Source organism: Leopardus geoffroyi, chromosome B4 (genome assembly GCF_018350155.1).
Source record: "Leopardus geoffroyi isolate Oge1 chromosome B4, O.geoffroyi_Oge1_pat1.0, whole genome shotgun sequence".
Lineage (NCBI taxonomy): Eukaryota > Metazoa > Chordata > Mammalia > Carnivora > Felidae > Leopardus > Leopardus geoffroyi.
The window spans coordinates 80,315,947-80,330,000 of NC_059341.1; the positions used below are offsets into that span (position 1 = coordinate 80,315,947).

General features: G+C 42.9%; 1 protein-coding gene across 6 annotated transcripts in view; it reads right to left on the reverse strand.

Moving 5' to 3' along the window:
- Positions 1-14,054, reverse strand: part of ATF7 (activating transcription factor 7) — an 86,665-nt gene that overhangs the window by 15,891 nt on the left and 56,720 nt on the right. For 5 of the 6 annotated variants that reach the window (XM_045466712.1, XM_045466708.1, XM_045466709.1 and 2 more), the window contains 5 exons: positions 11,973-12,069; positions 7,305-7,423; positions 4,072-4,209; positions 1,594-1,751; positions 461-560 (listed from right to left, as the gene is read on the reverse strand). In XM_045466712.1, coding sequence (XP_045322668.1) covers positions 461-560; positions 1,594-1,751; positions 4,072-4,209; positions 7,305-7,423; positions 11,973-12,069 — 612 coding nt within the window. The remainder of the gene's footprint in view (positions 1-460; positions 561-1,593; positions 1,752-4,071; positions 4,210-7,304; positions 7,424-11,972; positions 12,070-14,054) is intronic. The other variant, XM_045466713.1, reaches the window with a different exon arrangement.

A 14,054-nucleotide genomic window follows, 5' to 3' on the forward strand; every position in this document is an offset into this window, starting at 1 on the left:
CAAGTGCTTCTGAGATTGGCATGTCAGGGCCTGTTCTGTGCAACCTGCCCACAGGGCATACAGGGACAGCCTGGGAAATACCTTCCCCCATAGAGCACCACAGGGTAGGAAATCTAATCCTTCAGTGCTATGACAATTTCTATAGGAAAAACTGGGGCTGTATCTTGAGGAAAGTGGTGGGCAATTTGGGAGGCACCAAGTGCCAAGTAAAATCAACCAATCAGTGGGCTGGCAAGACCAATTCCTAGACCAGGAGCCAATTGTCCAGATGAGGCTTTGTCTAGTGTTCCACAGTGCTGGATTGGCAGAGGTTAGTGAAGAGTTTGGGCAGGCTGCCATGCTCAACTAATACAGACCAGAGCCCACGTTTCCCTGGGGCTCACGTGTGTTTATGAGCATTCAGGTGGAAGGGAGGGATTAGTGTGTGGGTAGGGTTGGCTGCCCCAACTATAGAGCTCACCGATATGACAGAAGGCATCTGTACCGGAGGCCCTGGCAGCACAGGCATGGTCTGTCCATTAGCAAGATGCATGACGAGAGGGAGGGAGCCAGTGGGAGATCTAGAAGAGACATGAAGTAAAATGCTCACAATACAGACCCTTTTGCCTAGGGATCTTCCTCCTAGAATTACAGCAGATTTCCCAGTCTTCTCTAGTTAGGGAAGCTGTAGGGCAACGTTATAAAATGCTGACACCCTCAGAAAGGTGGAAAAAGTAGGGAGTACTTACCTTATAGATGGAGAGAAATGGTAAGATCTTTACACTTTGCAAATTAAGCAAGCACCACTGAATTCAAATGGGTGGGAAGCTAATCCTATAAAGATTTTAGAACAATTACACAAACATCCCCACCACCGGCATGTATAAATTCTGTCTTGCCTTAGGCAGGACTTGGACCAAAGCTGTCATTTTGCAAAGCTGAATTCTGTCATATGATAGCCAAACATGACTTTATTTCTCTTGTTTTTTTTGTACGTATTGCTCTACCCTGCCTCCAAAAGATGTCACTTCGTATTTTTCCTAGTAGGTCCAGGGAATAAGCTTTAAGAGGCTAAATCCTGACAGCAACCTCTTAACCCCTGGGTACCCAGGGACAGGAGCTCAAGTCATTTCATTAGGAAATCTATATAGACCATGCCAGGATTGAAGACAAACAGACAAACAAAATTAGGGGTAGCAAAGACCAAGAACCCTAACTGGGACTGAGGGGGACACCAGACTCAAAAAAGATGACTGAATTGGTTTCAGTCCATCATTCAGTAATGCCCCCCCAAACTTGTGCAGATTGAGGCCAAGAATTAAAATATACTTCCCTGTGTGGCCTCCACCATTTTGATGAACTTCCTAAACTCTTAAAGATTCTTCTTTTAGATCAAAGAAGTCTTAAACCTCCAAATTAAGGAAGCATTATTTCCAAATAAATACTTGCTTGTGTACTAACAAGGTAAAGAAGATTTCTGTTTATGGTGGGAAATTTTATTCTGAGAGACAATCTCACTGACTTGTTTTCCTTGAGTATTCGAAAACAGTCCTGTTTTTCATCAAGTACAAAAAGATTCAGGCTTCACTGTTTCTCCCTGCTCTCTTTACTTACCCCAGTTGCCTGTTGGATGGTGGAGCCTGTGTGATGACAGAAGTTGGGGAGGGAAGGGTTGGGTGAAGTGGATCATAGCCCAAATGGAGAGGCAGGGAGCCAGGGCGCACGATGGTAGGTGTGGGGGTAGAGATCACAACAGGCTTTGGGGCCACCTCCTGGGGAGAAGAGACCAACAGATCACAAAATGCTATAAAGGGCTGCTTATAGGCAAACAGGTAGCTGGTAAAATGTGGAACAAGTCTACTGGAAAGAGCACTGTGGCAGCTCATGTAAATCATGCCCTGACTCTATCATGATCATGGACCCATACCTCACTCACCCATGCAATAGGAATGCTGAGTTAAGACCTTTTGGCTATCTCCCTTTCAGAGATGATTGCTATGCGAATGAGAGGACAGCTGGAAAATCACCTGGAATCTTTGCAGAAGCACTGGAGTGCCATATAAGTTCCAGGGACTGTAAAAATTTCTCAGTCTCTATATTTCCATTTCAAAAAAATTTTTTTTTTTTTTTTTTTTACTGTTTATGTATTTTTGAGAGAAACAGCACAAGCAGGGGAGGGGCAGAGAGAGAGGGGACAGAGGATCCGAAGCGGGCTGCATGCTGACAGCAGAGAGCCCAATGCCAGGGCTCAAACTCACAAACTGTGAGATCATGACCTGAGCTGAAGTCCCAATGCATAACTGACTGAGCCCCCCAGGTGCTCCACTCTCATTCCAAATTTGATGCCTGAGAGTCCTCTGATCTCTAATGAGAACAGACAGGGTGTAAGACCGGCGATAAGGCAACCAATATTTCCTAGAGAGCCCTTTAAAAAAGGGCTATGGTGGCGGAATGGGGGTGGAGTGCCTGGATGGCTCAGTAGGAAAAGCATGAGACTCTTAATCTCAGGGTGTGAGTTTGAGCTCCACGTTTGGTGTAGAGATTGCTTAAAACTAAATAAATAAAACTAAAAAAAAAAAAAGGGGGGGGGGCCACAGGAGTTTGCATAATGGTCTTGTTGTAATAAAACAAACTACTTCCCACTGTTAACCTGGTTAGGGTCTTAGTTGCTAGTGGCCACACTGGCCCTCAAGCGTCTCCAGACAACTTCTAGGACCTGGTTGCTAATGAAAAGGGGAGGGAGGAGGGAGAGTTGTAATGTTTAGGGAGGGAGTAGTTTGGAGAAGTTATCAAACCAAATTTGGAGGGAGGTAAAATGAGATACAGATGCTCTAACCACATTGGACATTAAAATTACAACCACTAGCAGAATAGTGGAGACTGGAAAGAGGCATGGGGGGGGGGGGGCGGTTCTGAGGTTTTGAGAGTATCTAGGTGCTGGTTACATGGGCTGTAAACTTCGTGAAAATTCAGTGAGCTGTATACTTACAATTTACGCACTTTTCTGTATGTGTGTTATTTCAATAAATTTATAAAAAATATTACCTCATAAAAAGTTCCCTTTAAAAAAATAATACTCAGAATCCTAGTAGATTTTCTCTTTGTGCCACTAGAAGACTTCCTTCTAAGAAGACTTTTTTCCTAAATCATTTAATGTCCAATTTATGAATTACACATTTTTTTCTTTTCTACTTCTTAACTGAAGTACAACATATATAAAGTGTATTAATCTAAAGGACACAACTAAGTGACTTTATATATGTAAAATCAAGACGGAGTCCATTTCCAGCACCCCAGATGGTTCTCCCGTGTCCCTTCCCGATCCAAACCTTCCCTCACAAGAGCTAAACATTATTTTGAGTTCTATCATCATCAAATAGTTTTTGCCTCTTCTTGAACCTGATGTAAATGGAGTCATGTGTATACTTCTATGTCTGAATTTTGGTGCTGTTGTTCAGTGTAACATTTGTGGGATTCACTCGCATTGCTGTTTATATCATTAGTTCATGAGTTTGTTCTTTTTTAGTGCCATGTGGTATTTAGAAATATACCACAATTTGTTTATTTATTCATTCTCTTGTTGATGGACATTTGAACCACTTCTGTTTTTTAATTATTATAGTACAACTGTTGTGAACATTCTTTTTTAATGTTTGTTTATTTATTTATTTTTGAGACAGAGACAGAGCATGAGCAGGGGAGGGACAGAGAGAGAGGGAGACACAGAATCCGAAGTAGGCTCCAGGTTCTGAGCTGTCAGCACAGAGCCCGATGCAGGGCTCGAACTCATGAACTGTGAGATCATGAGCTGAGCTGAAGTCGGCCGCTTAACCAGCTGAGCCACCCAGGAGCCCCTGAACATTCTTAAATACTGCTATACCGTGGACATACACACTAATTTCACTTCCATAAAGACTCAGAAGTGGAACTGCTTGGTCCGAGAATAGGTGTCATTTATATAAATCTTCTAAACAATGAAGATTTATGTAAATATAATCAATCCTGTATCACCCATTATTTATACAACTAGTGAATAAAAGCTTAATCTACCCACCAACTAACATTTGGGATAATCCTTGGTAGCAAATTTACCTTTTCCTTGAGTGGCGGGGAACAGGGACTGGAAGCAGGGCTATCAGCTGGGGATGAGTCTACCTCCACTGGCTCTTCTTCTTTGATTTTGATGTCTGGTGTGGAAGGCAAAGACATGTCAAGGGGCCCAGCAGCAGCCTGTTAAAAGAGAGAAATGAGCAGAGTTCAACCCAATGATTCCCTTCAGGCTGACTCTAAATCTTTCCAGTTAAAAAATGAAGAAATATACTTTATTATTATGATTATTAATATTGTTTGTTTATTTTTGAGAGAGATAGAGACTGAGTGCAAGCGAAGGAGGGGCAGAGAGAGGCCAGGTGCTCCTGTTATTTTTTTTAAGTAGACTCCACACCCAACACGGGACTTGAACTCATGACCCTGAGATCAAGAGTTGCATGTCCCACGGACTGAGCTGGCCAGGTGCTCTGAGGAAATATACTTCTAAGTTTAGCTTTTGGTCAAAGAACTGAACTGCAAGTCAAAGAAAATATGGAATCTAGGTTTTATGTACAACTCTGGGCAGATCATTTTAACTTCTCAGAACCTGTTTTTCTAACTGTAAAATGGAAATAATACCTGTTTCACAATGGGTGAATACTTATAGTTTCTGAAAGGTAAAAACAAACAAACAAACAAACAAACTTATAATGCTTATAAAGACCCTGAAAGGCGGGGGGAAAGCTGACACTTAAATCCATGCAAATACCATAGTTATATTATTTTTCAGGAAAAGTAAAATGATTTCCTGAATTGAGTGCTTGCCTATTTCCAAGCAGCTCTGTTGGCCACTGGACAACTGTGAGCACTTTTTCTGCCAACCACAAGGACTAGATTATCCAAGTATCAAAAGCAAACAAATTAGCTATTAAAGTACTGCAAACATAAGGGGCGCCTGGGTGGCCCAGTCGGTTAAGCATCGAACTCCAGCTCAGGTCATGATCTCACTGCTCACGAGTTCAAGCCCCACATCGGGCTCTGTGCTGACAGCTCAGAGTGTGGAGCCTGCTTTGGATTCTGTGCCTCCCTCTCTCTCTGCCCCTCCCCTGGTTGCACTCTGTCTCTCTCAAAAATAAATAAACATTAAAAAAAATTTTTTTTTTTAAGTACTGCAAACATGATAGGGAAGATCTTTTCTGGGGAATTTCCCATGAGTGATGGTGATGTGATCTCATCCCAAAATCTGGTAGTAGAGGCTAGAAGTTAGAAAGATAAGCATTTTGGGGTAATAAAAGAAAGGAAAGACTGGTCATTTGCTCAGTGAAAGAAATTAGAACTTGGTCCTAGAAGCAGGACTAGAGAAAACCAAAAAGGAAAGAGAGTACTTTTCTGGCCATGGTGAATCACTTCACAGAACTGTGAAGCTGTAAATGGCTTTGCAGGACCCATAAACCATCTGAGATGACAGCCCAACACTGCACCACGACAGGAGGGCTGGCACTGCAGTTCAGTTTCATGACAAAGTAGATCCTTTGTTCTATTCTTTCCATAACTTAGGCTTCTCGGTGAAAGAGGAGCTTGTTTCTGACTCTTCCCCTGCTACCTTAATCCCTAGAGATTTTCTTGGTAGTTGAGCACACTGAAGATAATCTGGTGTCTACTACGTTAGAGAAGGTGGTGATGGTTCTTTCTCTCCAATCTGATGGGGGTGAGCAATAGCAAAGATGCTTTCATTTTTGCCCTCATTTTTTTCTACATTGCAAAGATGTCAGGCCCAATTCAACTAATTCTGGGATCCCTGAAAAGTCAGAGGGTGGAGGGAAGGAGAGGCCTCTGAGTAAACACAGCCACAGGTTTAAAATCCCTTAGAGGCATCTCCTAGAAAAGCTGTGGTTCAGTAAAGTTTTAGACTCATTCAACATTCCCAGACACAGTCTTTTACTGAGTCCATTCTTCTCATCAAGGGGGCGGTAAGGACCACCCGCATATGGGCAGAAAGAAATATGGAGATGCCCAACAAGTAAAGGCCTGACCAGCTACGAATGGTCTTTCAGAAGTGTCAACTGAGTTAAAATGGAAGTAGAAAAAACTTCAAGCTTTTAAAGGGAGGTTAATTTTCTCGAATTTGCCTATAATGAGTTTGATCTTAAATCCCTCATATCCTGGAAAAAACAATTTGATTTCTTTGTCTTGGGGGAAGGAAAAATGATGGAGGGGTGGATGAAGTAGGGAAGCCATAAAATAAAATTATACCACAAAGGTCGAAGCAACTGAGAGATGACAGACTGGAGTTTCGGAAGAAAAATCATGATGAGAAGACTACGGCTAGTCTAGCCATTTGAAAGCAGAACTACAAATATATGCCATTGGATCTCCCTCCTTTCTTTCCGTTTGAGAGAGAGAGCAGGAAAAGGTGCTCATAGGAAGCTATGGAACTTGGAAAAACCTCCAGTGATGATTCTTATAAATACAATTTAAGCTGAGTGAAAAAAAGTCATGCACAGCTCTCTTGGTTTACCTGCTCTCTTCTTCTTAAAAGGAAAGAGCTCAGAATCCGAAGGGATTCCAACATTCTAATCCTCTCTACAGTATCTATACTAAGCAGCCTCCATATAGTTGAACATACTTTGTGATAGCTTCCACCTGCTGGTCCTATTCCTATCTCTGGGCCACAGAGAAGCTGAACCCCTCTTTTGCATGAAAGCTCTTCACATATTCGAAGACTACAATTTGGTTCACATTAGATCTTCTCTTTCCTAAGCACAACTTCCTCAGTTTCTTTGTAGGTTCCTAACGTGACATAACATCCTTCTTTAAGTTCAATGTCTTGAATATTACTAGAAAGCTACCTGAAGGTAAGAGCTACATATATTGAAACAAAGAAGTGTCCAAATTCAATAAATGCTTGTTGACTGGCTGACTGAAAACAGTTCAGGTAAGAAGAGCAAGAGATTTGACCCCAAAAAATGTCATCTCATAGGATCTGAGTAATTTATAATCTTTTAACATCTTCAACATATTCAAAAGAGAAATAATTTTTTAAAAATAGATTACTGGACTGATGCTGCACTGAACAGGAAAGACTAATTTCTGGTAAAGACAGACTTGTGAGGACCCATCATCTGGGCCCCCTAAAGTCGTGGAAGGCTGACTAGGATCAGTGGGTACTATCTCGTTCTAAAGAAGGAAGCCCATTATTTTGTGCTTTAACCGGTTAAGCAAATTATCCCAGGACACAATGAAAACAGCCTCCATCTGAACACTGCCAGTTTTTCAGCAAATGCCCCGCCTCTTGCCTTTTTTTCATCCTCATCTGCAGCTTTCTTGAATTCATGTTCAAAGGAGCTAGCTAATTCATTGAAGAGCCCCACCTCCTCACAATTCTTCAGGAATCTAGTCGGAGTAGGAGTTTGATCTGTAGACATGAAAAACAAAACAAAACAGGAGACTTCATTTTAGTTTTGACCTGAAATTAAAACTTGAGAGTATATAGGGAACACATTTTTATTCTCCTGTTTGGAGACAGTCTTTGTGTTGTTTTATGGAGCTTGAGCAGGTGAAGGCCAGTGCTAGGCCACCAGAGGGGGTGTCTGTGCTGTGCCGCCTTAAGGCCAGCAGAGGGAAGACAGAACAATGTTTTGTTGTGTGACTGTCCACTTAACCCCCTTACTCCCAGAGGCTAGTTTCACCTCCCTCACCCCCAAAACAAAACCAAACCACCCACCCAGGTGGAGTTTGTGGTACTTCCAGATCTGAAAATCAAGGACAGTTAAGCGACATTTTCTCTTTAAAGTTACTCCCTGCTATGTCTGAAGTGAGGAGGTATAAGCAGATGCGCGTTAAAATCTGATAAGAAGGAGAAGAAACTGAGGGTCAGATGGTGGAGTTTGCTTGCTAAAGCCACCAAGAAAGATACGGTGTCTTGTCTTTCAGTGGTCACTGAGCTAAGGGTCTGCTACCTTCTGAAGGTACTGCGGGCAAATCTAGGGGCTGCTGAACAAAGACAGCAAGATCATGAGCTAGGAAAGGAAACTGCAAACAATAGAGCTCATTTCAAAGAGACCTGAGCCCAGAGCAAATTCCGGAAACCAGGATATTTGGATTTAGATTTGCCAGCCAAAATATCCTCTCAAGGGCTGCACAAATCTTTCAAAATGTCCTCTGCCCTTGGGAAGAGGAAGGCGAGATCCGTAACCCATGGGAACTTTTCAAGCAACCTGAATTTTAGATTTGTGCTTCTCTCTCCCTATTCTGCTTTTCTGATTTTTTTCTCTTAGGTCACCTGAATCTTGTTCCCTAATCTAAAGTTCTATTATGATGGTTTTCTTTGACATGCTAGTCACCTCGGGGATTCATTTTATACCCCAAACCACTAAACTGAATGATAGATATAGAACAATGATTAAATGACGTTTTAAGGAGTGAGACCAGGGATTAAAATCACTCCTAGCATGATCGATTGGAAATAGTCCACTGGGATTTTCCATGGAAAGAGCATAATTTTTTTTTTTTTTTCAATTTAAACAAAACCTCTTCTGAATCAGAGTGTTTGGAAAAGTTACCACTACCTCCCAAAATAGTTTTAAAAGGTTCTCTGGCAGCTTTGGTTGGCCAATGATGAAGCCACTTTCCCTCCATCCCCGGGTGAGTGGAGGTAATATCATCTTTTATGCTCAAGAGTACTTCAGTAAGGGCACACACAAAAAAATCACAACTCAAGTGAAACAGGATGAGGCAGCTAAGGGCACAGTGATGGCAGAAGAGGGCCTTTTGGTTCTCTGACCTGAGACTCATACAAACTTCTCCCATTCCTGAACAAACAAGCAAATACCCTGAAAACGTATAAGAAAACCCTTTGCCTGCTCTGACGACTCTAAAGAAATCAACAAGTGTTTACTGAATACTTTCTATGTGTCTTGATGGTACATGCATACACTTTTGGGTAACTTTGGGGGAGGAGAGGGAAAGGAGTATAGGAGTTCTGCCCAAATATAAGACATGGCTCTTGCCCTAGAGAACAAAGAGGATGTTTTCTAGTTGAGGAAATAAATATACATAGATAGCATCATAGTATATAAAAAACTAGGTGCCACATGCAGTAGAGAATAAAATTACTGTAGTAATTAAAGAATGACAAATAAATGACAGAATAGTTAGGAGGTTTCAAGAAGCAGGACTTGAGCTGGCCCTTAAAGAATGGTTTTCACCAAGAGAAAGAAGATGTGGAGGATAAGAGGAGTCAGCCAGGTGAAGGCATAGAGAGGAAGGGTATGGGCACCATGTATAGATGAGGAGGAAAAGGTACGTCCAGGGTAAAGATAATCAAGTCAGGGGGAGCCTGGATGGCTCAGTTGGTAGAGCACATGACTCTTAATCTCAGGGTTGTGAGTTCAAGCCCTATGCTGGGTGTGGAGCCTACTTATGATAATTAAAAAAAGATAATCAAGTTAGGTATATAAGTTATATACAAGGTTGAGTAGGTATGGGTGCCTGGTTGGCTCAGTTGGTGGAGTGTGCAACTGTTGATTTTGAGATTGTGAGTTTGAGCTCCACACTGGGTGTAGAGATTACTTAAAAATAAAATCTTTAAGTGGCGCCTGGGTGGCTCAGTCAGTTGAGTGTCTGACTTGATTTCAGCTCAGGTCATGATGTCACCGTTTGTGGGTTTAAGCCCTGTGTCGGGCTCAGTGCTAACAGTATGGAGTGTGCTTGGGATTGTCTCTCTCCTCCTCTCTCTGCCTCTCCCCCATTTGCTCTCACTCTCTCAAAATAAATAAATAAACATAAAAAAAAAAAAGAAATGGCAGATGGCCATTAGCATTAGTTTAAAAAATCAAATCAAATCAAAGCAAAGCAAAGCAAAGCAAAGCAAAGCAAATCACATCTTTTAAAAACAAACAAAAACCAAAGGTGGGTAGGTAGGTACCATCAGGCTAGGTTACAGAAAGCCTGAAAATCCAAATATAAACAGCCTTAAAGTAAAATAGGAGGGGTGGGCACCTGGGTGGCTCAGGGGGTTAAGCGTCTGACTTCGGCTCAGGTGATGATCTCCTAGGTCTTGGATTTGAGCCCCACACATCCTCAGGCTCTGTGCTGACAGCTCAGAGCCTGGAGCTTGCTTTGGATTCTGTGTCTCCCTCCCTCTCTGCCCCTCCCCCACTCTTGCTCTCTCTATCAAAAATAAACAAACATTGGGGCACCTGGGTGGCTCAGTTGGTAAAGCACCTGACTTCAGTTCAGGTCATGATCTCACAGTTTGTGGGTTTGAGTCCCACGTCAGGCTCTGTGCTAACAGCTCAGACCCTGTAGTTTGCTTCAGATTCTGTGTCTCCCTCTTTCTTTCTTTCTTTCTTTTTTTTTTTTTCAACGTTTATTTATTTTTGGGACAGAGAGAGACTGAGCATGAACGGGGGAGGGGCAGAGAGCGAGGGAGACACAGAATCGGAAACAGGCTCCAGGCTCTGAGCCATCAGCCCAGAGCCCGTCGCGGGGCTCGAACTCACGGACCGCGAGATCGTGACCTGGCTGAAGTCGGACGCTTAACCGACTGGGCCTCCCAGGCGCCCCTGTGTCTCCCTCTTTCTCTGCCCTCTATGGTTCACCTTCTGTCTCTGTAGCTCTCAAAAATAAACACTTAAAAAAATAAATAAGCATTAAAAAAAAATAGGAAGATTAGGGCACATTTTTTTATTTATTAATTTTTTTAAAGTTTATTTTGAGAGACTGTGTGCCTGCATGTATGTGGGAGGGGCAGACAGAGAGGGAGAGAAAGAATCTCAAGCAGGCCCCACACTGTCAGCATAGAGCCCGAGGAGCGGCTCGATCCCATGAACTGTGAGATCATGACCTGAGCCAAAATCAAGAGTCGGATGATCAACCATCTGAGCCACCCAGGCACCCCTTCCTCCAGGCTTTCTTAAGGATCATCAATGACAATGTCCCCACTCATGTCCTTTTCCAGGAATTACAATCTATAAGCTCCTAGCAAAGTGGCTGGTGGACACAGTAGCTATTCAATAAATATTTGCTGAATTAATAAGGAATAGGAGATATGTAATGGCAAGTTCCTTTGTTCACACATAGAAGTATAGAGAAGGAGGTTCTCTCTTTCTTTCATTGTATTTTAGGTTGCATTTTGGCTAGTAATAGAGAAATTGTGCCTTATCTGAGTTATTAACTTATGTAATAACCACCAACAAAATCCCCTATTGGTTAAATACTGAGATAAACTTGCTTAACCCAGGTTAAACCAGAACCCCTCATAGTATCAAAAGAAAAGGCCCATTTTGGTTTGTATGTCTGTCTAGCTGAAAATGGCACAACAGAACTGCCCATGATTTGAGAGTAGTTGCTAGGGATACTCCCTTGAGAATGGCATATGTAAGCAAGCCAGTATCTAAAACAATCAGTGAGAGGTTCCAGGTCACCCAAATTGGCTTAGAAGAGTCCCATTGACTAAATGTCTTGTCTGAGCTTTGGAAATGTGCCCTCAACACCGTCTGGGTTCATGAGGCAAGTTGAATTTACGAACTGACAATCAGCCTGCTTGGGGGAAACTGACACCCAGTGGAAGAGAAGCAGCCAGGCTAGGTCGGCTTTCTTGCTTTCTTTTGTTCACCCCTTCGCTGTGGGTATGGAGAAATGTCAAAGGCGTCTTTTGTCTGTAAATCTTCCAAAGTCTTAATAAAAAGAAGGCAAGGAGGGAATAGACTGAAAAAAGCCAAGACTAAACCTCAACACACCTACCCTCAAAAACCGCAGAACCCAATCTTGTATTAAAAACAGAATGGAGGGCACAATAGAAACTTGGGAGCTTTTAGTGTTCCTTTTTCCTGATTAAATGCAGATCACATCAGGGCTCTTAATGGGAAAAGGGGAGTATAGCTCCCAGTACATCTGGTCCCTGGTATTAATCTTAACTGTCTGGTGATACCAAGGCACGTGGCTTCTGAGGCAGCAAATACCTGCAATGATGACTGAGTCAGTTCGGGCTGGGCCAAATTTCAATGTCATCTCATGCTTGTGTTTATGAACTGCCAGGTGGTCCTCGTTTGTAAATCTCTGAAACGAAACAGAAACAGAGATGTGAAAAAAAAATAAGCGCTTCGGTGCCCTTTTACAACGTCCTACTAAACATCCTGCACAAGGATGGTCCCTGGACAGGGGGACTGGAGAGGGAATGGAAAGGAGAAAGAACTGGAAGTGATGGAAAAGGAGAGGAGCTGGACGAAAGGAGAAAACGGGGAAGGAGAAAAAGGGGCACTAGAAAGCTGGGAGGAGAGGAGAAGAGGAAGACCGCGGCACCAACTGCTCTGTAATATCAGGTCCAAAACGCGAGAAGTGGACAGATTGCTGGTGAAGTGGGGTCCAGGCAGGAGGCTCCAAATGAAAAAAACATTTAGGCAAGGCTCTTAGCGAACAAGGGGAAAATAATTTTAAATAATAATAATAAAGAGAGAAGAAGGGCAAAGCTGGACACTCGTTGGTCATCACAAAAATAGGAAATTCAGAGTGAAGCTCTCCATGGTGGGGCTGAATTGGACTATTTATGAGGGGGCTAACAGGGAGATAAATTATGCAGGATTAGGAGAACCATTTAACTTCCTGGCCCCCACAGTGCTGCAGCAGGCGCCTGCCCAGCTATTTGGCTCAGGGTTTTAATGAGCCAGGATGGGGCTGTAGAGGACAGGGGCCCAATGGCCAGCAGTAATGGCACACACCAGCCCCATCGGCCAAATGCTGTCTCCCCTCGTCGGGCAGCCCGCCTGGGCTCCGTCAGCCATAAAGGGGCCAGTGCAATGCTGCTGGCTATATAATGACAGAATAAAGATGCAAGCAAAAAATTTTTTTGTTGGGGTGGGGAGAAGCCTGTCGGCAGGACGAGGGAAGGGGAAAGAAAGGAGATGGTATAGCGACTTTCTTTATTTAGGGGTTTGGGTGAAAGGACAATGAAAAGGTGAGGCTAGGTCTGCCTCATTTTATGACATGTAAGACAGGGTTACTGGACAATAATTTATGCTTCCACCCCTTCTTTAGAGCGGGGGAGGTGAAGAGAACAGATGAACAGCAGTAATTCAAAAGAATGATACCCTCAAAATTCCCTTTGAGGCTGGCTGGCCCGGTTCCTTCATTAAAACATGCCTGCAACACAGTAACAGCTTGGATGCTGTGGTTTCCCACAGCTCCCTCACCAGCCAGGCTCTGAAACATGGTTCTATTTGTCTTTTTGTTTCTAAAAATAATGACTGGTTAGTCCCCTCTTTTTACTTTCCTTGTTAGATACATACACACTTCCCACTGAACACTTTTAGCTCTTTTTCCACAGCGCTTCTTGACTGCAAACCAGATAGGAGTTAGCTTCATCCATCCCAGGTCCTATCCAGTTAATAAAGTGACCCTGAACTTCGATTTAAGTTCCTTTATTTTACCTGAAAGTATCTTCCCCCAAATTTTCTCTGAGCCCTATCACAACTAAAGCTAGCTTCTGGCGTAAAATCCTTCCAGGCTGGGCCTACAGGCCTGAAGGGAAAAGTGAATTTTCACTTAAAAGTATAAAGAACCAAAATGTAAACCATCAAAAGACTGCCTGAGTGGTTTCAGAAGAATCCAGGAGAAAAGTGAATAAAGCGTGGGAGAATTTAGCCAACAACTTAGTTTTCTCTGTTGTTGGTTAACCCTAGGCATCAATTGTGTCCTTAACAGATTTTTCCCTAAGGAAAAACGGTGAGGTTGGGGTGAAGAAAGGAGAGAATAGTCTTTAACCAGGGGTATGATATTTGTAGGTTAAATAAGTCACCGTTGAGGTTCTGGGTTTCCCAGCTATTGGGTAAAAGGAAGTGAGCAGGACCTGGTCTACAATGAACAAAACCCATCATTTTACTTATTTATTTTTAAATGTTTATTTATTTATTTTGAGAGACTGAGAGGGGCAGAGAGAGAGGGGGAAAGACAGAGCATGAGTAGGGGAGGGGCAGAAAGAGAGAGAGAGAGAGACAGAGAATCCCAAGGAGGCTTCACACTGTTAGCGCAGAGCCGCATGTGGGGCT